This window comes from Procambarus clarkii, chromosome 64 (assembly GCF_040958095.1).
Source record: "Procambarus clarkii isolate CNS0578487 chromosome 64, FALCON_Pclarkii_2.0, whole genome shotgun sequence".
Lineage (NCBI taxonomy): Eukaryota > Metazoa > Arthropoda > Malacostraca > Decapoda > Cambaridae > Procambarus > Procambarus clarkii.
The window spans coordinates 2,381,485-2,406,339 of NC_091213.1; the positions used below are offsets into that span (position 1 = coordinate 2,381,485).

General features: G+C 43.5%; 2 protein-coding genes across 12 annotated transcripts in view; one reads left to right on the top strand and one right to left on the bottom strand.

The window, feature by feature from the left end:
• The window catches only part of LOC123768906 (uncharacterized), a 73,825-nt gene that overhangs the window by 39,987 nt on the left and 8,983 nt on the right, over positions 1 to 24,855 (top strand). The gene's annotated exons all lie outside the window — the stretch shown is intronic.
• Positions 152 to 21,885, bottom strand: LOC123768907 (protein IWS1 homolog). Of its 11 annotated transcripts, XM_069309060.1 has the most exons (7): positions 21,778 to 21,885; positions 20,200 to 20,803; positions 20,012 to 20,135; positions 14,784 to 15,658; positions 14,402 to 14,573; positions 10,919 to 11,026; positions 7,229 to 8,756 (listed from the first exon to the last, which is right to left on the bottom strand). In XM_069309060.1, the coding sequence occupies exons 3-7, from the start codon at positions 20,064 to 20,066 to the stop codon at positions 8,635 to 8,637; spliced, it is 1,332 nt and encodes a 443-aa protein (XP_069165161.1). In that variant the 5' UTR covers positions 20,067 to 20,135; positions 20,200 to 20,803; positions 21,778 to 21,885; the 3' UTR covers positions 7,229 to 8,634. The 11 variants fall into 11 exon arrangements, with proteins under 11 accessions (XP_069165168.1, XP_069165166.1, XP_069165170.1 ...); XM_069309067.1 differs by lacking the exon at positions 7,229 to 8,756 and adding an exon at positions 152 to 1,551 and having other exon boundaries at positions 14,443 to 14,573; positions 20,012 to 20,803; XM_069309065.1 differs by lacking the exon at positions 7,229 to 8,756 and adding an exon at positions 152 to 1,551 and having other exon boundaries at positions 20,012 to 20,803.

The following is a 24,855-nucleotide window of genomic DNA, read 5'->3' on the forward strand; positions in this document are numbered from 1 at the left end:
TTCTTGTAAAGCCACTGGCACGCAGCGTTTCGGGCAAAATAACAACATTTTGTTCCCTACACCATATAAGTAATATATATGTGTGCTCATTCAGCTCGAGCCTATCCGGCAAGTCATGAGAACAAGAGAATGGTGAACAGAAACACATGTCTTATAGAAGAGAACATTTAATGGAATAATGAACACATATGATATGACTTAAATTATACATAACGCTATAATTTAACATTTTCACACAAAATAACATTTCCTTAAGATTTATCACAATATTAATGTTCCTAAGTAACAATCTTATACTATTATCACACACGTTCAATAAACTACAAGACGTTGAAATGCAACTTTTTTCTATAGAATTCATTGCATTGCAACACCATATTTGCTTTTTAATTATTATAGCACCATAAGCGTTTATATTCATTGCAATTCTAACTATTTTCGTTTACAAAAATTCATTCTCCGTTTTATTTTCTAACACTACACATTACAGGAAAAAACTTAAATCCAGCATGGCAACAAAAACGACTTTTAAATGCCTCTACCTTACCTTGAGGTTACCTTGAGGTGCTTCCGGGGCTTAGCGTCCCCGCGGCCCGGTCGTCGACCAGGCCTCCTGGTTGCTGGACTGATCAACCAGGCTGTTGGACGCGGCTGCTCGCAGCCTGACGTATGAGTCACAGCCTGGTTGATCAGGTATCCTTTGGAGGTGCTTATCCAGTTCTCTCTTGAACACTGTGAGGGGTCGGCCAGTTATGTCCCTTATGTGTAGTGGAAGCGTGTTGAACAGTCTCGGGCCTCTGATGTTGATAGTTCTCTCTTGAACACTGTGAGGGGTCGGCCAGTTATGTCCCTTATGTGTAGTGGAAGCGTGTTGAACAGTCTCGGGCCTCTGATGTTGATAGTTCTCTCTTGAACACTGTGAGGGGTCGGCCAGTTATGTCCCTTATGTGTAGTGGAAGCGTGTTGAACAGTCTCGGGCCTCTGATGTTGATAGTTCTCTCTTGAACACTGTGAGGGGTCGGCCAGTTATGTCCCTTATGTGTAGTGGAAGCGTGTTGAACAGTCTCGGGCCTCTGATGTTGATAGTTCTCTCTTGAACACTGTGAGGGGCCGGCCAGTTATGTCCCTTATGTGTAGTGGAAGCGTGTTCAACAGTCTCGGGCCTCTGATGTTGATAGTTCTCTCTCAGAGTATTTATTACATCTCTGCTCTTCAACGGGGGTATTCTGCACATCCTGCCATGTCTTCTGGTCTCATGTGATGTTATTTCTGTGTGCAGGTTTGGGACCAGCCTCTACAGGAGACTGGCCGGCTGCAACCCGTCGTTCTTATAGAGCGTCGTATTTTGACGTATATTCTACCTAAGGCAAAAATTGTCGTACTAATAAATAGTAGCGGCTCGCGAAATTGACATACTGTTCCGTTTTCTGTTTTGGGTCCTCTGGTAGGTTAGGATAAGTCACTTTAGTATGACAGTTTCTTGACGGTGGGAAACCGTAGGAGGATGGACTGGACAGGGATCAACCTCACAGTAGCTGAAACATAGTCAACCTGAAAGGAAAATTAATAAGGGCATCACGAGACCAACAGACTGCAAATTACTTAGAAAAAGTAAGAGTCCTGCAAGGGAAACCTGTATGCTTGGAAAAGCTGGACCCTTCAGAAAGACGCACACGAGTCGTGCTTTTAAGATACTCAATCGACTTTCCCCTGGATCCAGTACTAGAACACAAGCAAATCCTGAATGCGGAACGATGCCGCACAAAAGTAGACAAAGCAGCGACACGTCAGGTTCTGGTGACCGTCATGGGACATGTGCCAGAAACATTCAGTCTTGGAAATTGGAGAACATACCGACAGAGACCATACGTCCCGGAACCCCTGCGCTGCTTCAGGTGTCAGAAATACGGCCACCATCAATCACACTGCACCGGACAGGAGAGATGCCGAGTGTGCAGCCTGAGACATCCAACTGTATAATTAAGCACAAGGCAAACTAGGCCACAACAGCCAAATGTCCAAATTGTGGAGGCAAACATCATGCCTGGAGCACAACCTGCTCTGCACGGAAAGAAAAAGTGCAGACAGCTCAGGCCAGGATAAACACACAGACCAGCACCACATACACCAACACCAACGTCTGGAACACTCGTGCACAACCACAACACTCACTCTCACAGAGAAAAATTTCCCAAATCTATTAATTCCAAATCAGAAAATACACAAAAGTGCTGCAGAAATACAGCAAATGCAAAAGAGCAAAAAACAGTTAATTTCGTAATCAACACAACAGATGTACAGTTTTACCACCGAGGTCCAGCTGAAAAACATTGTGAAGATCATGGCAGAGACCATTATCAATTGCCTACAGATGACGCAGAACGCCTCACAACAACAGACTCAAGAAATCACTTGTGTGATAATGGAGAAGATCGTGCAGCAGACCACAGTTGCACAAGACATAGACAGTCTGAGACAAGACGGAGCACAAGAGGACAAACAACGCAACATGGACATACAGACTACCAACAACAGTCGGGTAGTCAACACACCAGAACATCAACATTTACAACAGCAACTGCAAGAAGCAGTGACCACCCATGATCAACAGAATCTTACAACACAAGAGACAGACACCAACAGCCAATGCAGTCTGATATGTAACAACACCAACAAAGTAGTATTGCACAGCAGAGATGCACAGGTTCCAACAACACAAGAGGCAGGCATGAACAATCAATGCAGCCCAATATGCAGCAACATCAACAACGAAATACTGGATGGCAGAGATGCACAGATTCCGACAACACAAGAAACGGCCCACGAGCAATCAATGCAGTCCGACATGCAGCAATACCAACAACAAAGTGATGGACCACAGTTATGCACAGATTCCAACAATGCCGGGGATGACCACGAGCAATCAGTGCAGTCCGATTTGCAGCGACACGACTTGCGAGTTGGAGAATATAGAGGTCGATTCCGAAGAGGAGTACTAGAACAGGCAGCATCAACCGAAACCGTAGTCTGGCCATTACCAATACTGCAGTGGAACATACAAGGTCTTGGAAATAAAAACCACACACTTCAGGAGGCTGCAATCAGCATGAAAGCAGATATAATCGTTTTGGAAGAAACTCTTTTCCCTGCCACGAAATCCTTCAGATTAGCTGGATCAGTACTGTTATGCCGTATGAGCAGGGAAGACAAAGAGGGTTAATGACCCTAGTCAGGAACACCATACCCAGCAAGAAAATAGACCCAGTTTCATGTGGGGATGAAGTAAAGGTATTAGCAGTGACAATGAATATGGCTAATATTGAGCTCCTCATATACAACATCTACGAGCCCCCTAAACATAAATTAGAAGCAGGGGCAGTGCTTGCCTTGGCCAAGCAGGAAAATGTAATTATTGCTGGGGCTTTTAATGCTCATCATCAAGAGTTAGGTGCGACTGGGCCAGCTAATGCAGATGGGCGCCATTTTGCTACAGCTCTACAAGAAGTACCTGAAATTACACTTCTCAGCACTGGGGAACCCACTCACATTCTAGGAGGTTCCCTTGATCTTACATTAATCTCAACAGCACTCCAGCATCAGGCGAAGTGGGAAGTAGACCCGGTGATCACAAGATAGATCACCAGTGACCACTATGCTACTGTCACAACACTAAACATAGAACGTCCTCCTACAAAACCTGCACAACCTAGGTGGAATTTAAGAAAGGCCAATTGGAATATATACCAAGAACTTGAAAAATGGTATGCAACATACACGCCACCTGAGGATTTGAACATACACGAGACCAATCTGCAGGAAGACATTGCAGCTGCTGCAAACAAAGCTATTCCAATCATTATCACAGGAAACACAAAACGAAAGAACTATTGGTTCTATAGTAATGAAGTTAAAGAACAGAACCACAGAGTCAACATCTTCAGAAAACATCTAAAGAGAAACCCCACACCAGAAGGAAGAACTCTGCTAAGAGCGGTGATATCTGAAGCAAGACGAGTTTCTAGAGAAGTAAAGGAGGCAAGATGGTTTGAGTGGTGTCAAACTCTAAATGAACATAGTAGTCTTGGCAAGATATGGGGTCAGATTAAAACTATATCAGGTCGACCAGCCCGGCCACAGGCATGTATTCAACCATTGCAGGAGGCTGAGAGACTTGCTCTCCAATTTGCAGAAAGAACAGCTTCATATCAGCTTCCTGCAATGGTTAGAAGGCAGCAAGAGCAATTAAAACAAGAAAGGTTGACAGCCAATCATGAGAGCATAGCTACAAATGAAGAATATGATTGTCCCTTCAGCAAACAAGAACTAATCAGAGCCAAAAAAGGTGGTAAGGACACTGCACCAGGTGCTGATAACATTACATACTCAATGATCGCACATGCAGGTCCTGCTAGAGAACAAGGAATATTGGACGTCATCAATGCATCTTGGCAGCAAGGCAAACTACCAACCTCTTGGAAGAAAGCAGACATCATACCGATTCCTAAGCCGAAAGAACCTGGCAATTACAGACCCATTTCATGAACATCATGCATTAGTAAAACTGCAGAACAGATGGTCTTATATAGGCTACTGTGGAAGACTGGAGACCTGCATAAACACATATTTGGCTTCACTAGAGGAGTAGGTACTGCCAACTGCATAGCAACATTACTAGGAACAGTTAACTCAGGTCCAGCTATAGTGATCTTTCTTGATTTAGAAAAAACATTCGAACTTGCAAGCCCGCAAGCAATTTTACACACCTTAGTTAAAAAAGGCGTAAAAGGAAATATGCTAGCTTGGATTCAAGTTTACCTAAGTCACAGGTATGCCAGAGTAAAGTTACAAGGACAAGTGTCGGACTACCACTTGCATGAAAATGGGATTCCACAAGGAGAAGTCCTCAGTCCTAGTCTTTTTAACATCCTTATGGAAAACCTCATTACCATGACATTTCCAAAAGGGGTTAAATTGCTAAGCTATGCTGATGATATAGCATTAGTCATTACAGGTCCTTCACTTCTAAATAAAGCACAAGGTGCATTAGATAAAGTAACATCTGAATGCAGCATTTTAGGGCTAAAAATATCTGCACAGAAGTCTAAGGCAATGAGACTAGGCGGCAACATTCCAGACAGGCACCTACGCATTCAAGACATTAACCTTCAGTGGGTTACACAATATCAATATCTCGGAGTGTGCATAGATTCTAAAATGACATTCAACAAGCAAATTCAATATCTGAAAGAGAAAGGAAAATCACGACTGAATATAATGAGAGCAATCACAGGGCCCCGTCTCGGAGCGGGACACAAAGTGTTAAGAATGTTTTACATACACGCCGTTCGTTCCCTAGTTGATTATGCAGCGTCTGCCTTACTCACTCTTTCTCCTGGTCAGTGGGCAAACATTGAGGTTATTCAAAATGATGTAATGCGAGTCATAACAGGAGCTCCCAGATGGACTAAAATACTGAACCTAAGACTAGAAACCAAGCTAACGTCAATTGAAATAAGGGTAAAAGGGATTGCTGCGTGCATGCTGACAAAGATATTGACTAGACCTAGAATCAGTTCACTTAAAGATATAATCACTGGAGCACTAACTCGGGACAGAAGAGCCTCCAATAGCAACAGGTGGACCCATTGTGCGATAAACACCATCAATACATTCAATATAACAAACACAGTCACTGAGAAGGGTGTCGACGAAATACATGCAGACTTTGTTACGCAAGCCCCTTGGGCATCTCTGCCAGCAGACTTTAAAATTATGGCTCTTGAAGGAAAAAAGAACCAGACTAATCCTTATATGCTATGTAATATTGCACAACTGCATATAGAAACAAACTTGGCATCTGACAGCTTCACTTACTTCACAGATGGATCAGTAGACCAGCAGGGACAAGAAACCAGAGCTGCAGTTAAAGCAGGAAACTCTGTAAATAGTTGGAGACTCTCAAATGGGTGTTCGACTTTACAGAGATGCTAGCTATTCAAAAGGCTTTGGAACATGCTCTTGCTGAACACCGACAACATGTTATCATTCATTCAGATTCGAGAACTGCCAGTGAAACCTGGCAACATGAACACATGTGATAACATACATCTGATCACAAATGTCATATCATTAATGCAAACACTCAAACGACAAGGCCGACGAGTACTTATCAACTGGGTGCCAAGTCATGTGGGAATAATAGGAAATGACATTGCAGACGAAGCTGCAAAACTTGCAACTAAGAGAAGAAATGTAGACATTTACATACCACAGAGTCTATCACAGATTAAGAAAGTAATTTAGAAACAGAGCAATGCAGAAGATGTACAGTGACCACAACACAGCAGTTGCAACATCAGGATCTGCGGGTTGGTACAAGACTTCAACCAACTACGAACCACTTAGTTTGATGAAAGGGAGCAGTAGAGCAACAGAAGTGCACTTACATCGCATCAGGCTTGGATACCCATGTGTATGGGAAATAGGCTTACAGGTTCCGGAAGATGAGAGGAAATGTCAACACTGTGGAGAAATGCCCGACAGACCACTGGAACATTATCTAACACAGTGCAGAGTTACAAACCCATTAATATTTCAACTTAGATTCAATAGAGCAGAAGTTGTTAAACACATGGAACAAAATCTTACTGAAGCGACCATACGAGTCATAAATACTCATACTCCGCCCAAGTAAAACAGAAACAAGCAACACTTAGTGGGCCAGCCATAGGCTTAGGGCCCGCCCAGTGGGCCAGCCAGAGGCTTAGGGCCCGCCCAGTGGGCCAGCCAGAGGCTTAGGGCCCGCCCAGTGGGCCAGCCAGAGGCTTAGGGCCCGCCCAGTGGGCCAGCCAGAGGCTTAGGGCCCGCCCAGTGGGCCAGCCAGAGGCTTAGGGCCCGCCCAGTGGGCCAGCCAGAGGCTTAGGGCCCGCCCAGTGGGCCAGCCAGAGGCTTAGGGCCCGCCCAGTGGGCCAGCCAGAGGCTTAGGGCCCGCCCAGTGGGCCAGCCAGAGGCTTAGGGCCCGCCCAGTGGGCCAGCCAGAGGCTTAGGGCCCGCCCAGTGGGCCAGCCAGAGGCTTAGGGCCCGCCCAGTGGGCCAGCCAGAGGCTTAGGGCCCGCCCAGTGGGCCAGCCAGAGGCTTAGGGCCCGCCCAGTGGGCCAGCCAGAGGCTTAGGGCCCGCCCAGTGGGCCAGCCAGAGGCTTAGGGCCCACGCAGGGATATCCCTGAAAAAAAAAACAGCGGCAGTGGTTGGGGGCCCCTGGAGTCCTTGAAACTAGCTCTTACATTATTAATATCACTTACCTTTGAGCACAAACATCTTTAAGTATGATGGTACTTGTGAATGAAGTAAATTAATTATGACCTCTAGTACAGATATTAATCAATACTTTAAATGCCCAACTCAGAATAGTAATGTGAACTAGAACCAACAGATATTATAGCAATCTTCACCTCTGAATGTAACTAAGCTTCTGTCAAACTTAATTTCACCGAAATTAATATACTCTTCACAGTATTATGTCACATCAAATACGAGAAAATAAGTGCAAAAATATTCATATACAGAAAATGTTTTAGCAATAATAAGAGAATTTTACATGTTTCTTAGAACAGGTATAGATAATTTATCCCCCATATTCAAGAGTTATGGGGATAAATGATCTATCTGTTTTTCCCGATGTCGTCTGCGGCCTCCATCACGTGTGCTATTAGGTGCGGGACTGCACTTGGTATCACAGCAATTCTAACTTATAAACCCAGAACTGTTCTCAGAATGCCGTACAGTTCCGTGGGGGCACAGGCTACGGAACTACCGACGGTTCCAACTGCCAATAGTTTTATTGCGCTACTTTCTTGCACCTTGCTGAGTTTCACGACAAAACTTCTCCTACATGATGTAGTAAGTCACTCCTGGCATATAATTCAATATATATACTGCAGAGGACCAGACGAGGCGACGAAATCCCGCCAAAATACTCCAGATGCGATGATACGGAGTCGCCTCATTTTGGGGAAATGTGATTGGACGGATGCAGGGGTGTGTTCAATCTGACCAATCAGAGAGCGCCCCCTTGGCGTGACGTAGTTTGACCTCAGCGTCCTAGGCTCTAGGCGCGAAGCCGCCAGCTGTCACTAGCCACCTAGAGGACAAAGTGACAGGAAGTGTCGCACGTCGGTCCCACGAAGGTGTAGTTTAAGTCACCTGGCGGGAAGTTAAGCTTAGCAGTACTCGAGGAGCAGCGTAGAGGAGTCACCGGTCAGTTTCTAGGGGAAGATTTGGAGAGCTGGACTGTGACAGGTCACAAGAAGCTCCGTGACATTGGTGTACACCTGTGTGTCTCACGAGGCGGTGTTGGGGGATTGAGAGTCGACCCGCGGGCCGTTCCAGGTGGAGAATACTGTGGGAAGCAGAGGGTGGCAATCCTTGTCAACGTGTCTCAGCAGCACAGCAGCCCTGAGGCAAAACAACTTTCCCAGCCACGTCACCTCTAAGACATGGGAGAAGAGGACCAGTAATCAATGTGGAAGATAGACGAAGGTCTGGGAGACATTCGCAGAATAGCATTCTGCGAATAGGATCTTCAGAGGTCAGTCGTCGGCCGATCAACTAGGAGGGAGAAGAGATCCTTGACTTTACTAAGGACAGAAGATGAACTCTGCAGGAACCACACAGGTGTCCTGGTGGGAGCAGAAACTGCAACAGGCTGGTAAGACTGAAGCCAATGTTATTCGGTAGTGAGGTAGATTGAATTCCCTGTCTGTGATGGGAAGTGAAAATAAATTGTTTTTATAGCGCAGATTGATATTCTTGTGGCAAGATCGAGCAGGCATATATACATTTAATACATATTACAGAACTCGTTGATTTATACCCGTACTGGGTCTGGTGATAAGACAATAAAGGTAAAAACAAGGGGGATACATAGGGGTAATATAATAATTTAACACATATATATACATTTAAGTATATGTATGAATTGGTGATACACTAGAATTTGCTTGCTCGTGAATAATGTCATTGCTGAGGCGATCAAGGCAACTATTATGTGAGAGGATTTATAGTAACATTCTTTACTGGAAAACCTTTAGTAGAGTAAATGCCTAGTAATTGTTGAGAGCTGTTGCCAGTGTTACAGAGTTTCACCGCGGGGTGTTGCCACACAGTGACAGTTAATATATTTTCAGCCCTAAGCCAAAACCCCCTAAGCCTTTGATTTCCAATAAACTATATATACTCTTATTTATTATTTCGATTTATTCCTATCTTTACTATCTATATTGTTTGCCTGAGGTTGGTTGGAACACTGAACGCGATTAAGAAAATTGAGGCTACTTACCACTGTACCAATTTAAATTATCTTGCCTTGATTAAAGTACTAACCAGAGTGGCGACCTAGGCTATTGTGGTGGGCAAATCGGCAACAAGGAGCCCAGGACAGAGCCCCTGTAGGTATAGATTGGAGACCTGGGAACAGCCGGTGTACCTCACCTCCGGATACAAGGCTGAATGAGGGACTTCCCCGTGAGTGATTGAGGTGCTGCCTTTAAGTAAACAGTGGCACTGTAGGAGTGGAGTAAGACCTCGGAGGCTACCACACTACAAAGTGTGTATTTCCCAACTGCCACCAGACATGTTGTTGATTTAGGGGCGGAGACGGCAGTCGTGCTGGATGTGCCCCGGCATTCCATACACACAAACACACACACGTTCGTCTTGCTTTTCACTCTTCGTTGTGCTTCAGCACTTTTCTAAATTAAATTATTTTCTATTTACAATTATTAGGATTATATACTTTTTAAATGGTTCTAAATTCACTTTTCTATGGTTTTCAAGCACTAAAAAAGCTTATTTACATTGGGCATTTGCTTATCGTTATTCTCAACACTAATAATTATTTCTAGAGCCCTTAAAAACACCAACACGCAAAACAGATACTAGGAATGTTGTAACATTCGTTATTAACAGCAGCATTAATGCAGAGAGCAAGAGTTTCAGAGCCTCATTTCTATGATACCAGCTCATATAGTTATTGTCCAGCATGATGGTACACACAAGGCACCTGAAACTGTTTGTGATAAGCCTGAAATTGAGTTGGATATGGGCATTCCAATCTCTGCTGTAAAAGCCGCAATATTTCAGGAAATTAGGGAAGACAGAAGAGCAGTTACTGACACTCAAAGGCCAGAAAGCAGGAGTATAAAGGGCCATGACATGTTTAGAATAGAGAAGTATTTGTACGGGCAGCATAAAACATCCACTAGACAGTATAATATTGTAATTGCCAGAATTAGGCTGGGATATCGACATCTAGATGGCAGGTGGCTGCAGGTAATGAATCTCCCAGTGGTGAACATTCTTATTGTAAACTATGAGAACAAGAGCTAAGACATACTCTCCAACACTATATCTGTTTGCTCTGTTCCAGATTGCTTTGTTATCAGTGATTTCAGACCAAATGGAATGAGGTACTTTGAGCTCTGTAATTACTTCATACACTCAGGAATATTGGAAGATATTCTTGTGCTGTACCCAGATTTTGCTAGTGGAGGCTAATAGATCAGCCTTACATTCCATGAACCGTCCTGTGAGATGGGGATATTAGACGACTTAAAGCTAGATTTTGATCTACGCTGTGAAATCTTTCATACAGAATAGGGCAGCAGCACATTGCTGTTTATAGCTAAGCTTGTTAAAAAAAAAATATAGCGCAAGCGCACACATCTAGACAATAATACGCCACTTAGTGGCGCCAGTTTCAAATTATAGCCTCATGTACAATTTATCATTTTCACACAAAATAAGATTTCCTTAAGTTTTATCACAATACGTAGAACGAGTATGAACAATACGAGTATGGTAGAACTTGAATCTAACACAAATCAAAGCATGTTAAAAATCATAAGTTCCTCACATACTTACTGAAATGTGTCTGCTCTCTGCTGTCTACACGTAGGAGCGTGGAACAGTCTGCGACCGTCTGCGGCGCTGTCTGCTGCCCAAGAAGTCTTTCTTCCTCCCCCAAAAGTCCTGTGGAGGGACAGGCAGACCTTAGCGCACTTATTGTATCTTGACAATCGTGGGTTATCTGCTGGCCTACAGTGACTATGAGGGGAGAGACTGTGACCACAGTGCCTGGCCTACAGTGACTACGAGGGAGAGACTGTGACCACAGTGCCTGGCTTACAGTGACCACGAGGGAGAGACTGTGACCACAGTGCCTGGCCTACAGTGACTACGAGGGAGAGACTGTGACCACAGTGCCTGTCCTACAGTGACCACGAGGGAGAGACTGTGACCACAGTGCCTGGCCTACAGTGACTATGAGGAAGAGACTGTGACCACAGTGACCACGAGGGAAGAGACTGTGACCACAGTGCCTGGCCTACAGTGACTATGAGGGAGAGACTGTGACCACAGTGACCACGAGGGAAGAGACTGTGACCACAGTGCCTGGCCTACAGTGACTATGAGGGAGAGACTGTGACCACAGTGACCACGAGGGAAGAGACTGTGACCACAGTGCCTGGCCTACAGTGACTATGAGGGAGAGACTGTGACCACAGTGCCTGGCGTACAGTGACCACAAGGGAGAGACTGTGACCACAGTGCCTGGTCTACAGTGACTACGAGGGGAGAGACTGTGACCACAGTGCCTGGCCTACAGTGACCACGAGGGGAGAGACTGTGACCACAGTCGTCAGTCATCACTAACCTGCCCAGAAAACCATCTTACATTATTGTTTACACTGAGAAACCTTCCAAATATTCATCTGTTGGTGTGTTGTTTTCCCTCATTAATTCACCGCTAATAACCAGGGCTCAGATTCACGAAGCAATTACGCAAGCACTTACGAACCTGTACATCTTTTCTTAATCTTTGGCGGCTTTGTTTACAATTATTAAACAGTTAATGAGCCCCGAAGCACCAGGAGGCTGTTTATAACAATAACAACAGTTGAATGGCAAGTTTTCATGCTTGTAAACTGTTTAATAAATGTAAACAAAGCCGTCAAAGATTGAGGAAAGATGTACACGTTCGGAAGTGCTTGCGTAACTGCTTCGTGAATCTGGCCCCAGTTCTTTTCTTGTAGCCTATCTAATGTCAGAGCCTTACTACTTATTTCTGTTCTTGGCTTCCAGACACTGTCTTTATTGTTTCTTCTTAAAGAAACATGTGTTCCTTTAAGATCTTCTTCGCACTTTTCCAATCCTCTTGTAACTTCTTTTGTTTGAGTTGCTCTTGAATTTTCTCTTAGAAATGCCTTGCCAAATTCTATATATTGAGTGGCCTGTATTTCTTTAAATTTTCTTAATTTTTGTCCATATTTATCTGTTTGTTTATTTCTTTAAATTCATTCCCTTTCATTTTCCATGTCTTATTTTCTTTCACGAGTGTCTTTATTGTTCTTCCTGTGTTCTTACCTTATCTGTCAAGCTGGCAACTTCCTGTTCTTGCTGCAAAATGTGTTCTTGCAAAAAGGTATTTCTACTTTTTAGAACTTAAATTTTTTTATCTAATTAAAGAAGTTTTTCTTCGTAAGTTTCTTAGCAGATCTTCTATTTTCACTAATCTGCCCATTAACCTTGCATTTCTAATTTCCTTCTGAGTGAAGCCCTTGAAATTATTCTCTTGTTGACATTTCAGTATCCATGGCATCGGCCATTTCGTTTAGATTGACCTAACTATAAGTTCCCCAAACTTCTACATCTTTTTTCAAATAATTGTCACTTTCCCCCTTGTATAAATGATGTTGGTCTGTTTGTGATGTCTGGGCCACCACTTGAGAACCTCTCAACCACACTACCCTTCAACCTGTCCTCTAAAAAATAACGTCGCTTTTGGCCGTTTTCCCGTATGGCCGAAAGTGGACGTAATTTGAAAATGAAAAAAATAATTAAAATAAATTTGGGATTTTTTTTCAACAACAGTAAGTTAAGGGTCCTGTGATAGGTTAGGTGGGCAGGAAATTCTCATAAAGTTTCAAAACGTTGTGAAAAACGTTAATTGAAAGCTTCCTCTTCTAACCTTACCGAGTAAGCCAGACGACTCAAACAGAAAACGGGGCAATCCGTCACTTTTGTGAGTCAATTTCATTTCAAATTACGTCCAAATTTGGCCATAGTGCCGCGCATACGAGCCAAAAGTGACGTTATTTTTAAGAGGACGGGTTGACCACCTAGACCTAGATGATGTGTAAATCCTTCAGCTCCAAGTGACTTGTTGTCGTGTGTGTGTGTGTGTAATTACCTAAGTGATTACCTAATTACAGGATAAGAGCTACGCTCGTGGTATCCCGTCTTCCCAGTACTCTTTGTCGTATAACACTGTGAAACTATTGACGGGTTTGGCCTCCACCACCTTCACACATAGCTTGTTCCAACCGTCTACCACTCTGCAAAATACAATTTTGTAATATTTTTCGGCACCTCTGTTTTCTTACCATGAATCTGTGTCCTCTTGTTCGTGAAGTTGCTGGTTTATGGAATTCCTCTTTATCAATTTGGTCTATTCCTGTTAGTATTTTGTAAGTGGTGATCATATCACGTCTCTTTCTTCTATCTTCTAGTTACGGCGTGTTTAACGCCTCTAGTCTCTCCTCGTAACTCTTGTTTTTTCAGTTCCGGAAGCCATTTTGTAGCATGCCGCTACACCTCTTTTCCAGTTTGTGATTCTTGTGATTTGGTCACCATACAACTGCTGCATATTCCAATATTGGTCTCACAAGTTATCAACAGTTTCTTTAGTATTTCACCATCCGTATAATTAACAAGTCTGACGTTGGAAAGCGACACATAGGCTCCTCTCACAATGTTCTTTATGTGTTCCTCTGGCGACAGCTGACTATTCAAAGCCTCCCCCCCCCAAGTCTCATTCCTTATTAAAGTTTTGTAATTCCTTTCCACACAATTTGTAAGTTGTGTGTGGTCTATTTTCTCAGATTCCACATTCCATAACCTGGGATTTATTCACATTGAATTCCATTTGCCACTTGACGCTCCAAGCACTTATTTTATCTAGATCAATTTGAAGGGCATTACATCGTCTGTTTCTCCTGTCTTCCCCAATATCTTAGCGTCATCCGCAAACATGTTCATATAATTCTGTATTCCTTCTGGTGGATGGTTTATGTAGACGATGAACATTACTGGTGCAAGAACTGAACCCTGTGGTACTCCGCTAGTAACACTCCTCCAGTCAGATACATTGTCTCTGATTACTGCCCTCATCTGTCTGTCAGTTAAAAAATTTGTATCCATGTCAAAAGTCTCCCTGTCACCCCTCTCGATTCTCGTGTATTCACCTAGTTGTGTTTGCGGGGGTTGAGCTTTGCTCTTTCGGCCCGCCTCTCAACTGTCAATCAACTGTAACTAACTAACAATTCCCCCCCCCCACACACACACCCAGGAAGCAGCTCCGTGACAGCTGTCTAACTCCCAGGTACCTATTTACTGCTAGGTAACAGGGGCATTCAGGGTGAAAGAAACTTTGCCCATATGTTTCTGCCTGGTCCGGGAATTGAACCCGGGCCACAGAATTACGAATCCTGCACGCTGTCCACTCAGCTACCAGACCCTGTGTGTGTATGATTAAAAGTTAGTTCCCCGAGATAGATAAGCCTATAGTTACTTCTAAAAATTACCCACATCGATGGTAACAGTTTACAACTGCTTTTCATTGTGATCTTTCTTATATAGGATGATTATAGGACAAATATCCCCAGATGTGTAGGTAAGAATACACATTATATGTTTCTAATCATTGAAGATTAGTACTTAAACTTACCACAACATCATGGTTCAAAAAGCAGTATTTGGATCCATGAAAATCACTAGGCAAGAGAGAGTCGTCCTCGTCTTCCATTTCGTCGTAGACGTCGAAATTGTAGTCACATGGAACACCTTCCATGCTGTTAAGAAATCTGGATTCTGGTTTGCAAGTTTGTTCTCCAGACAAGTCCACCTCAGTGACTAAGATCTCTATGAGTGGCGTTTGCTTTTGCTGCTGGTCGGTTGTCTTCCGGAGACCCACAACCACATCTTCAAAGTACTCATTACAGAAGACCAGGTCTTCATCAGACGCGTCGTGTTGAGTTGGCGAGGTGGGTCTGGAGTCGGAGTGTGAGGCTATAGGTAGGACCAGGTCCTCATCAGACGCGTCGTGTTGGGTTGGCGAGGTGGGTCTGGAGTCGGAGTGTGAGGCTATAGGTAGGACCAGGTCCTCATCAGACGCGTCGTGTTGGGTTGGCGAGGTGGGTCTGGAGTCGGAGTGTGAGGCTATAGGTAGGACCAGGTCCTCATCAGACGCGTCGTGTTGGGTTGGCGAGGTGGGTCTGGAGTCGGAGTGTGAGGCTATAGGTAGGACCAGGTCCTCATCAGACGCGTCGTGTTGGGTTGGCGAGGTGGGTCTGGAGTCGGAGTGTGAGGCTATAGGTAGGACCAGGTCCTCATCAGACGCGTCGTGTTGGGTTGGCGAGGTGGGTCTGGAGTCGGAGTGTGAGGCTATAGGTAGGACCAGGTCCTCATCAGACGCGTCGTGTTGGGTTGGCGAGGTGGGTCTGGAGTCGGAGTGTGAGGCTGGAGGTGGTTTAGGTGGGTCCTGGAGAATATCGCCAAAGTCTACGTAGCACCAGTCGTCGTCCTCGTCGTCCACGACACGCTCTGTGAGTTAAACCTATCGTCATGAAGTTGCCAAGTCATTATCAAATACATTACAGCTCTGGAGGTTGGAACTGTACAAGTTTAGGGGCGAGAAAAAGGATAAAACTTTTTGGAAGTTTATATCCAAGATATAACTTTGCTTTTTGCTGTTGTGGTGGACAAGTGGGAGGCTAATAAAGCCTACTGGGTGTGCAGGCTTCCCTCACCCCTAACAAATCCACCACTGACATTCAGCGTTAATATATATGTTAAAGCTACGCTGGCCAAGCTCTGAGAAAAGGGTGAAGAAGCCTTCTTGAATCTCAACAGATTATGGGTGACAAGAACTCGACCACTCTTGGAATAGTGCAATTATAGTTCCATTCCCAAACTTAAAGACCCAGGAAATCCCAAACCCACCTCATTAACAAGCTGTTTGACCAAAACTGCAGAAAAAATGGCTCTTTATCGAATTTAATGGAAAGCTAATCAACAGCACCAAAATATGTTTGCTTACAGAAAAGGTGTCGGAATCACAGAATGCCTTACCTCCCTCCTGAATCAAATCAATGACCAACCAGGAATCCTTATTTTTCTGGTCCTAGGAAAAACCTTCGAGCTAGTCAATGCTCCAGCTACACTGTGCTGCCTTGTGGATAAGAAAATCATTTACAGAGAAGCTAAAGTCAAATTCCAAGAAAACAGAGGCTGGACAATGGGACTCCGCAGGGAGAATACTATGGCCCCTTTCTCTTCAACTGTCTCATGGAACAATTCATGAAACTCAAGTTACCAAAAGCCAAACTGCTTAACTATGCAGACGACTTTGTGGTCATCATCAATGGCAAAGCCGCCAGAAACCATGCACAAAAATGTCTAGATATTATCAGCAGGGAAGCGGAACGCATAGCAGTGAAAATAAACAGCAATAAAACAAATGTAATGGCCATTAAAATGAGAACTCAAGACATCAGACTCGCAATTCAAGGCCACGAAATTGAGTGGGTTACCTCTTTTCAATACCTAGAAGTCTTAATAGACAGCCAGCTGAAATTTGCACTCAAGAAATGTAATATCTTCGGCAACGCTGTAAAGCCAGAAACTCAGCTTAGCGCTCTCTGACCAGTCTTAGAGATGGTGCATCGCTACCAGTACTCAAAATGAAGCTCAACCAGTTAGCGTTCAAGCAGTTAGGTCACTCATCGACTGTGCTGCTCCTGCTCTTACATCCCTCAGTGATAACCAATGGGAGAAACTGGAATTGTCACAAAATGATGCCCTCAGAACAATGCTGGGAGCTCCTATATGGACGCGTCGAGAGAATCTAAGATTGGAAACGAACTTACCAGCCTTATAAAACAGGATCAAACAAAGAATAACCACCATAACAGCAAAACTTGTTGGAACCACCGTCAGACTGTCAATCAAAGATAGCATACACAGATAGCTTCACAGAAATCTTCAATATAGAACAAGTGCATGGACGGATAATCTGGTCAAGATTCGAGAGAAAGTGGACTTGAAACATATCCTTAGAAACAAAGGGAGAAGATAGACCATATCAATACTTTCGGCAACCTCCTCCATGGGAAGAATCGAGTCTAAAGATAATCACTGAAGGATTACCAGTTAAAAAAACAGCATGTGACCCGCAGAGGCTCAAGGAAGTAGTAGAACAACAAATGGAAACCATCTCAAGACCTACAACGACTCACATCTTCACAGACGGATCAGTTGATCAAGAAAAAGGTTCTGCTGGGGCAGCACTTTACACTACCAACCATGAAGCTTACTGGAGCATGAATAGTGGATGCTCAACATTGTAAACAGAATTATATGCCCTTAAGAAGGCCATAAATTATGCAATTAAGAATAATTTACAAGATGTCATCATTTATACCGACTTTAAATCTTCGCTCCAGGCATTGCTATCCAGCCAGGACAGAGTTAATATACAGTTCATCACAGAAATCCTACATATAGGAAAAGAAGCACACAATCTAGGGCTGTCAATCACCTTCAATTGGATACCAAGTCACATTGGCATAGATGGTAATGAAAAAGCAGACTCGCTAGCAAAAACTGCCACTGCTCTACCTGTTGTACAGGTTCAAATACCTCCAAGTTTTTCACAGATTAAGGCGCGAATCCAGAAGAAAATACTCCCAACTATCAATAGTCGCCAAAGTAGCGGAAGGAAGATCCACTGCGATGTGGTAGGAACAAGCCACTGGGTACTACTCTTTCAAGCCTGGCAAAAAGATATCCAGAGACATTGTAGTAGCCATACACAGACTCAGACTTGGTTACAAGTGCTGCTGGGAGGTAATAAACCCAATAGTTAGTGTGTCATATCTGTGGAACAGAAGCAGAGGCGCCACTATTACACTACCTAATGGAATGTGAAGCTACTGAAGCCCCGCACCTCAAACTCAACATTAATCCAACGACACCAGCTGCATCAGATGCAAAATCCACAGCCACTACAATGATTAAAAAAGCAGATGAAGAATGGGACACTAGTGAACTCTGTGCATCTATATCCGCTACCAAGATAATGTTATTAAAACAAGACTAAAACCAGTGCGCTAAAACAGAAATGGGAGAAAAGGAGGAAACCCCACTTTCATTTAAAACTTTGATCCAAGTATCACAGTAACAAGGTTATTGTGAATAACCGTACTCACTATAGCCAGTACTACATGGACAGTTCATTCTGAATAGCTAAATCTAAAACAACTACTACTACTACTGTCTCCTCAGTTAGAGCCCCACTCCTGTGCCAGGTAAGTCCGATAGGGGTTCACCATAGCCCGTGCTACTTGGAACTTTTTGTTCAGAGTAGCTGAATCTAAGACAACAACAACTGTAACTTTATTACGGGCATGAATTGCGATGAAACATCTGTGACCAAAATGGTCAGCGAGAGCTGTCAGGTATTGAGTTATGGGTCAGACGACTTCCAATACTTTGTACTTTTGTACAGTCAGTTTGGCTGAGTGGTTAAAGTACTGGACATGCCAAGGGGGCATGGAGGCCCCGGTTAATAAATAAATAAATAAATGTTTATTTAGGTAAGGTACATAATACATACAAGAAATTTTTACAAAGATTGGTTGACTTATAGGTAGAGCTAGTACATACAATGCCTAAAGCCACTATTACGCAAAGCGTTTCGGGCATTCGGGTTGACCGGGTTCGAATCGTTCAGGGGTCAAGAGTTTTCTGAGATATATATATATATATATATATATATATATATATATATATATATATATATATATATATATATATATATATATATATATATGTCGTACCTAATAGCCAGAACGCACTTCTCAGCCTACTATTCAAGGCCCGATTTGCCTAATAAGCCAAGTTTTCATGAATTAATGTTTTTTCGTCTACCTAACCTACCTAACCTAACCTAACCTAGCTTTTTTTGGCTACCTAACCTAACCTTACCTATAAATATAGGTTAGGTTAGGTTAGGTAGGGTTGGTTAGGTTCGGTCATATATCTACGTTAATTTTAACTCCAATAAAAAAAATTGACCTCATACATAGAGAAAAGGGTTGCTTTATCATTTCATAAGAAAAAAATTATAGTAAATATATTAATTCAGGAAAACTTGGCTTATTAGGCAAATCGGGCCTTGAATAGTAGGCTGAGAAGTGAGTTCTGGCTACTAGGTACGACATATATATATATATACATATATATATATATGACATATATATATATATGATATATATATATATATATATATATATATATATATATATATATATATATATATATATATATTATAAAATATAATTCAGATTCACAATAAGGTATTTCTTGTGTTCAGGTCCTTAATTAACAAATCAGTTAAGATGAAAAGGTACATTGTAGCAAGGTTTTATATATACAAATCACTACAATATAAATTGGCAGATGATTACACAGATAAGGATATATGTCTTAAGTACTAATATTGGGGGAGTGGGTAGTACAAGATACAGTATGAGTCTGAAGCACAAGGTAGGAAACTATGAGGATAAAATTAGGCACTTTTTGGTTTTACTTTTGAAAGGGGCATAGGCTGGACAATTTTAGAATTCGTCAGGGAGTAAGTTCCGAAGACTAGGTCCTTTTATTTGCATGGAGTGTTTTCACAGATTTAGTTTGACACTGGAGATATTAAACTAGATATTTATTTCTGGTGTGGTTATCATGGGTTCTATTACACCTATCAAGGAAAAGTTTCAGATCAAGATTAGCATTTAGGAACAAGTTTTTTTTAGACAGAAAATATAGTAGTCAAGCCTATTGATAATGGTATCCCTGCTGTTACGAGCGGGTTGTACAGGTTATAACAGACTAACATACCTGTAGTTAGAACAAGTTGATGAGGGTGATGTGTGGTGGGTGGTGGCAGTGTCATCACTCACACCTCCTGGTCCCTGGCGTCTCCACACTGCTCCTCACCTGGCGTCACCACACTGGTCCTCACCTGGCGTCACCACACTGGTCCTCACCTGGCGTCACCAACACTGCGCCTCACCTGGCGTCACCACACTGGTCCTCACCTGGCGTCACCACACTGGTCCTCACCTGGCGTCACCACACTGCACCTCACCTGGCGTCACCACACTGCACCTCACCTGGCGTCACCACACTGGTCCTCACCTGGCGTCACCACACTGCACCTCACCTGGCGTCACCACACTGGTCCTCACCTGGCGTCACCACACTGGTCATCACCTGGCGTCACCACACTGGTCCTCACCTGGCGTCACCACACTGGTCCTCACCTGGCGTCACCACACTGGTCCTCACCTGGCGTCACCACACTGGTCCTCACCTGGCGTCACCACACTGGTCCTCACCTGGCGTCACCAACACTGGTCCTCACCTGGCGTCACCACACTGCTCCTCACCTGGCGTCACCAACACTGGTCCTCACCTGGCGTCACCACACTGGTCCTCACCTGGCGTCACCAACACTGGTCCTCACCTGGCGTCACCACACTGGTCCTCACCTGGCGTCACCAACACTGGTCCTCACCTGGCGTCACCACACTGGTCCTCACCTGGCGTCACCAACACTGGTCCTCACCTGGCGTCACCACACTGCTCCTCACCGAGGGCTGGCTCACAAGGACCCTCCACCAAGCTCAGCTGGCGGGGGAGTTAAACCAACATTTAGTATCTCACTAACCATTATGGTGTTAATCTTGCCCACTCTCACCAAATAATTCCTGAAATAGTTTTTGCATTTTCACAATTCTCACAGAAACCTTAAACTGCTATTTCCCAATTTCTACAATTCTGTTTAGAAAATTTGTCTTTACGGTTTAAAATATATGTTGCTAATATATTAATCAACATTTCAAGATGGTATATAGATACAGTAGGCCTACTCATGCATGTTATATGTGGCTTCATCTCTTATACTAACCATGTGGCACAACATATGTATATATATATATATATATATATATATATATATATATATATATATATATATATATATATAACTTTAGAACACTTTCCCACCAGGAGACTTGAACCCTAGCCAGCACAGAAGCCTTCCAGCAACTGGCATAACAGGTACGCCTTATAACCCGCTCCACCACCTGCTCAGACCCTAAATATATATATATATATATATATATATATATATATATATATATATATATATATATATATATATATATATATATATATATATATATATATATATATATAACGTTATACACGGGTCTTTACTTAAGGGGGAACAGTTCCTAATTGTCCAGATAGGGTTATTCAAGCATTCAAAACCCTCAAAAAAGGACAACTCTACACATGACAAAGGCTGATAAGTCCAACTGTGTTGTCATCATAAATAAGAATGACTACGTCCAACAAAATGAACCTGTTATTGGATGACACAAACACTTACCTGTTAATATGCTAATAGAGATCCTATTGAAAACGTTATTAAACATTTTAACAAAACTCTTAAAACCTTGCTGAAGAAAGTGTTCATTCCTAAGTTTTTAAGTCGTTCCCCTTCCCTACCGTATCTATATATGGTCTTATTAAAACACACAAAACCAATAATCCTGCAAGAACTATTATTATTTCTGTTGGGTCTGCGGGATACAAACTTTCCAAGTGGCTTGTCCAAGTCTTGTCGAGCACAGGCTGGAGTCGAGCACAGGCTGGAGTCGAGCACAGGCTGGAGTCGAGCACAGGCTGGAGTCGAGCACAGGCTGGAGTCGAGCACAGGCTGGAGTCGAGCACAGGCTGGAGTCGAGCACAGGCTGGAGTCGAGCACAGGCTGGAGTCGAGCACAGGCTGGAGTCGAGCACAGGCTGGAGTCGAGCACAGGCTGGAGTCGAGCACAGGCTGGAGTCGAGCACAGGCTGGAGTCGAGCACAGGCTGGAGTCGAGCACAGGCTGGAGTCGAGCACAGGCTGGAGTCGAGCACAGGCTGGAGTCGAGCACAGGCTGGAGTCGAGCACAGGCTGGAGTCGAGCACAGGCTGGAGTCGAGCACAGGCTGGAGTCGTGAACAGGCTGAGTCGAGCACAAACTGAAGTAGAGCACAGACTAGAGCCCAGCAGACTCTGGCCGAGGTTTGAGCAGCGCGCTGCTGCCCGTAAGAGCAACGTGTATTGTGGCGGTATACTGAGCCTGGGGCCGCTTGCCGCTGCCAACTCTCTCCCCCCGTTACCACATCTCGCCTGATTATTGCTTTAGTCTCACGCTTCTCCCACTATACATCTCTTTCATCAAGATATAACCATGTGCCTAAGTGTATACATGTATCAACTTGAATATTATGAGTTGATATAATCCCAGTTGCCTGATATTCGTTATTTGGCACAACGTGATGAAAGATTATCAGCCAGCAAGCAATGTGGCCGCTCCCTTGCGTTAACACAAAACATTGAGCAAGTATAGATATCATTCCTTTTCAAGCGGATACTATTCGGACGTAGTAAACATTAAGCTTCATTAATGGGATGTTTGTGTGTGTATATGACAGATGTTGGTGACGTGTTGGCGGGTATTGCATCACATGATGACAAGACTAGGAACGTCGAAATTCATTCCCAGTTTCATACAGTTACGGAATTATTGTCAAGAGGAATGAACTGACTCACTCGCTATTACTTATTTTTTGTGGCCTTATCCAATGTAGACTGGCTTCGTCATGTGTGGTAATCAATGTAGACTGGCTTCGTCATGTGTGGTAATCAATGTAGACTGGCTTCGTCATGTGTGGTAATCAATGTAGACTGGCTTCGTCATGTGTGGTAATCAATGTAGACTGGCTTCGTCATATGTGGTAATCAATGTAGACTGGCTTCGTCATGTGTGGTAATCAATGTAGACTGGCTTCGTCATGTGTGGTAATCAATGTAGACTGGCTTCGTCATGTGTGGCAATCAATGTAGACTGGCTTCGTCATGTGTGGCAATCAATGTAGACTGGCTTCGTCATGTGTGGCAATCAATGTAGACTGGCTTCGTCATGTGTGGCAATCAATGTAGACTGGCTTCGTCATGTGTGGCAATCAATGTAGACTGGCTTCGTCATGTGTGGTAATCAATGTAGACTGGCTTCGTCATATGTGGTAATCATTGTAGACTGGCTTCATCATATGTGGTAATCATTGTAGGTTGCCCTCATTATGTGGTAAACAATGTAGGCTAGTTTCATCATATGTGGTAATCAATGTAGTAGTTCTGTTCATTTATTATGCACCCCATACCCATCTTGTGGGCGGTAGTGGAAAGGGTTACAGAGGCACATAATGGGCTCAGGGACTGAACCCCACAATTCATTTAGCTAAGCAAGTTACAATCTTGATGAGCTAGTTACAAAATTTAGTACAAGTCGTCACATCAACAATGGGTTCGAGATCGACCTCAAGTACAGGTTCTAAATTAAGCAACTGACATATGTGGAGAGCTAGTGTCACAATTGATATGTTTGTCCTGCACACCGCCCCCCATCCAGTGGGCAGCGGTGGATAGGTTACAATCACTCAGTTACTACCTACAGTTAGCAAACTGGAGATAATTGGCTAAAATTTCTGGTAGCAGATCATTTTGAATGAAATATTGACACATCGCTGGAACATTGGTTATAGAATTGTCTGTAAATTCCCGTATCTTTTCGCACTCCATCACATAGTGACGGAGGGTGTGCGAATAATTTTGTTGACACAGTTTACATTTGCTCAGGTCTACATCAGCAGATAATGAGAATTCCCAGAGATACTTGTAACCGAGTCTAAACCGAGCAGTAGTAACATCTAGAAGTCTGCTGATTTTATTGGATGATCCATAGATGTGTGACTCCTCTTGCATGATAGTATGATGATAGATGGAATTATTGGTGTCAATTTCACTTTGCCTCAGATCTACAAGATCTTGTTGAAGTTCTCGGTGTACTGCTGCTCTCAGATTGCTCATTGACAATCCAAGGTTATACTCAGCGGCTCCTTTAAAGGCAGATTCTTTGGCTAACTTATCAGCTCTATCATGCATTCGGAGGCCATCATGAAATGAAGACCACATGAAATGAACTCTGTTTCCATCCTTAATAATTTTGTTGTATTTGTGTCTAGCTTCGGACACGAGCATGTTACAGTTTTGTAGACTGGCTTCTACCTTATCTATCTTGTCAATTCCCCTGAGAATTTTGTATGTGGTGATTGTCTCCCCGAGCTCTTCTGTTTTCCAGCGACGTGATGTGCAATTCCCGCAGCCTTTTCTCGTAACTCATGCCTCTTAGTTCTGGGACGAACCTAGTGGGATACCTCTGAACTTTCTTCAGCTTCGTCTTGTGCTTGACAAGGTACGGGCTCCATGCTGGGGCCACATACTCCAGGATTGGTCATACATATGTGGTGTACAAGGTTCTGAATGATTCGTTACACTGGTTTCTGAATGCAGTTCTAATGTTAGCCAGCTTTGCATACGCCGATGATGATGATTTTGATGTGGGCTTCAGGAGACAGGTTTGGTGTGATATCAACTCCTAGATCTTTCTCTCTGTCCGTTTCGTGGAGGACTTCGTCTCCCATTCAGTATCCTTTGTCTGGCCTCCTGTTCCCTCCACCTAGTTTCATGACTTTACATTTTCTTGGGTTGAAATTTAGTAGCCATTTGTTGGATCATTCATTCAGTTTGTCTTGGTTATCTTTTAGCCTTATGCTATCTTCCACGGTCT

Excerpts from the sequence above, each read along its gene's own strand:
- LOC123768907 (XM_069309059.1), bottom strand. The coding sequence starts at position 20,066 with ATGACACTGCCACCACCCACCACACATCACCCTCATCAACTTGTTCTA. Across the intron at positions 14,574-14,783 it reads TTTTGAACCATGATGTTGTG|GGTCTGGTAGCTGAGTGGAC; the intron begins GTAAGTTTAAGT and ends ATACACACACAG. Across the intron at positions 8,757-10,918 it reads CAGAGAGCAGACACATTTCA|ACAGGGAATTCAATCTACCT; the intron begins GTAAGTATGTGA and ends TTCCCATCACAG.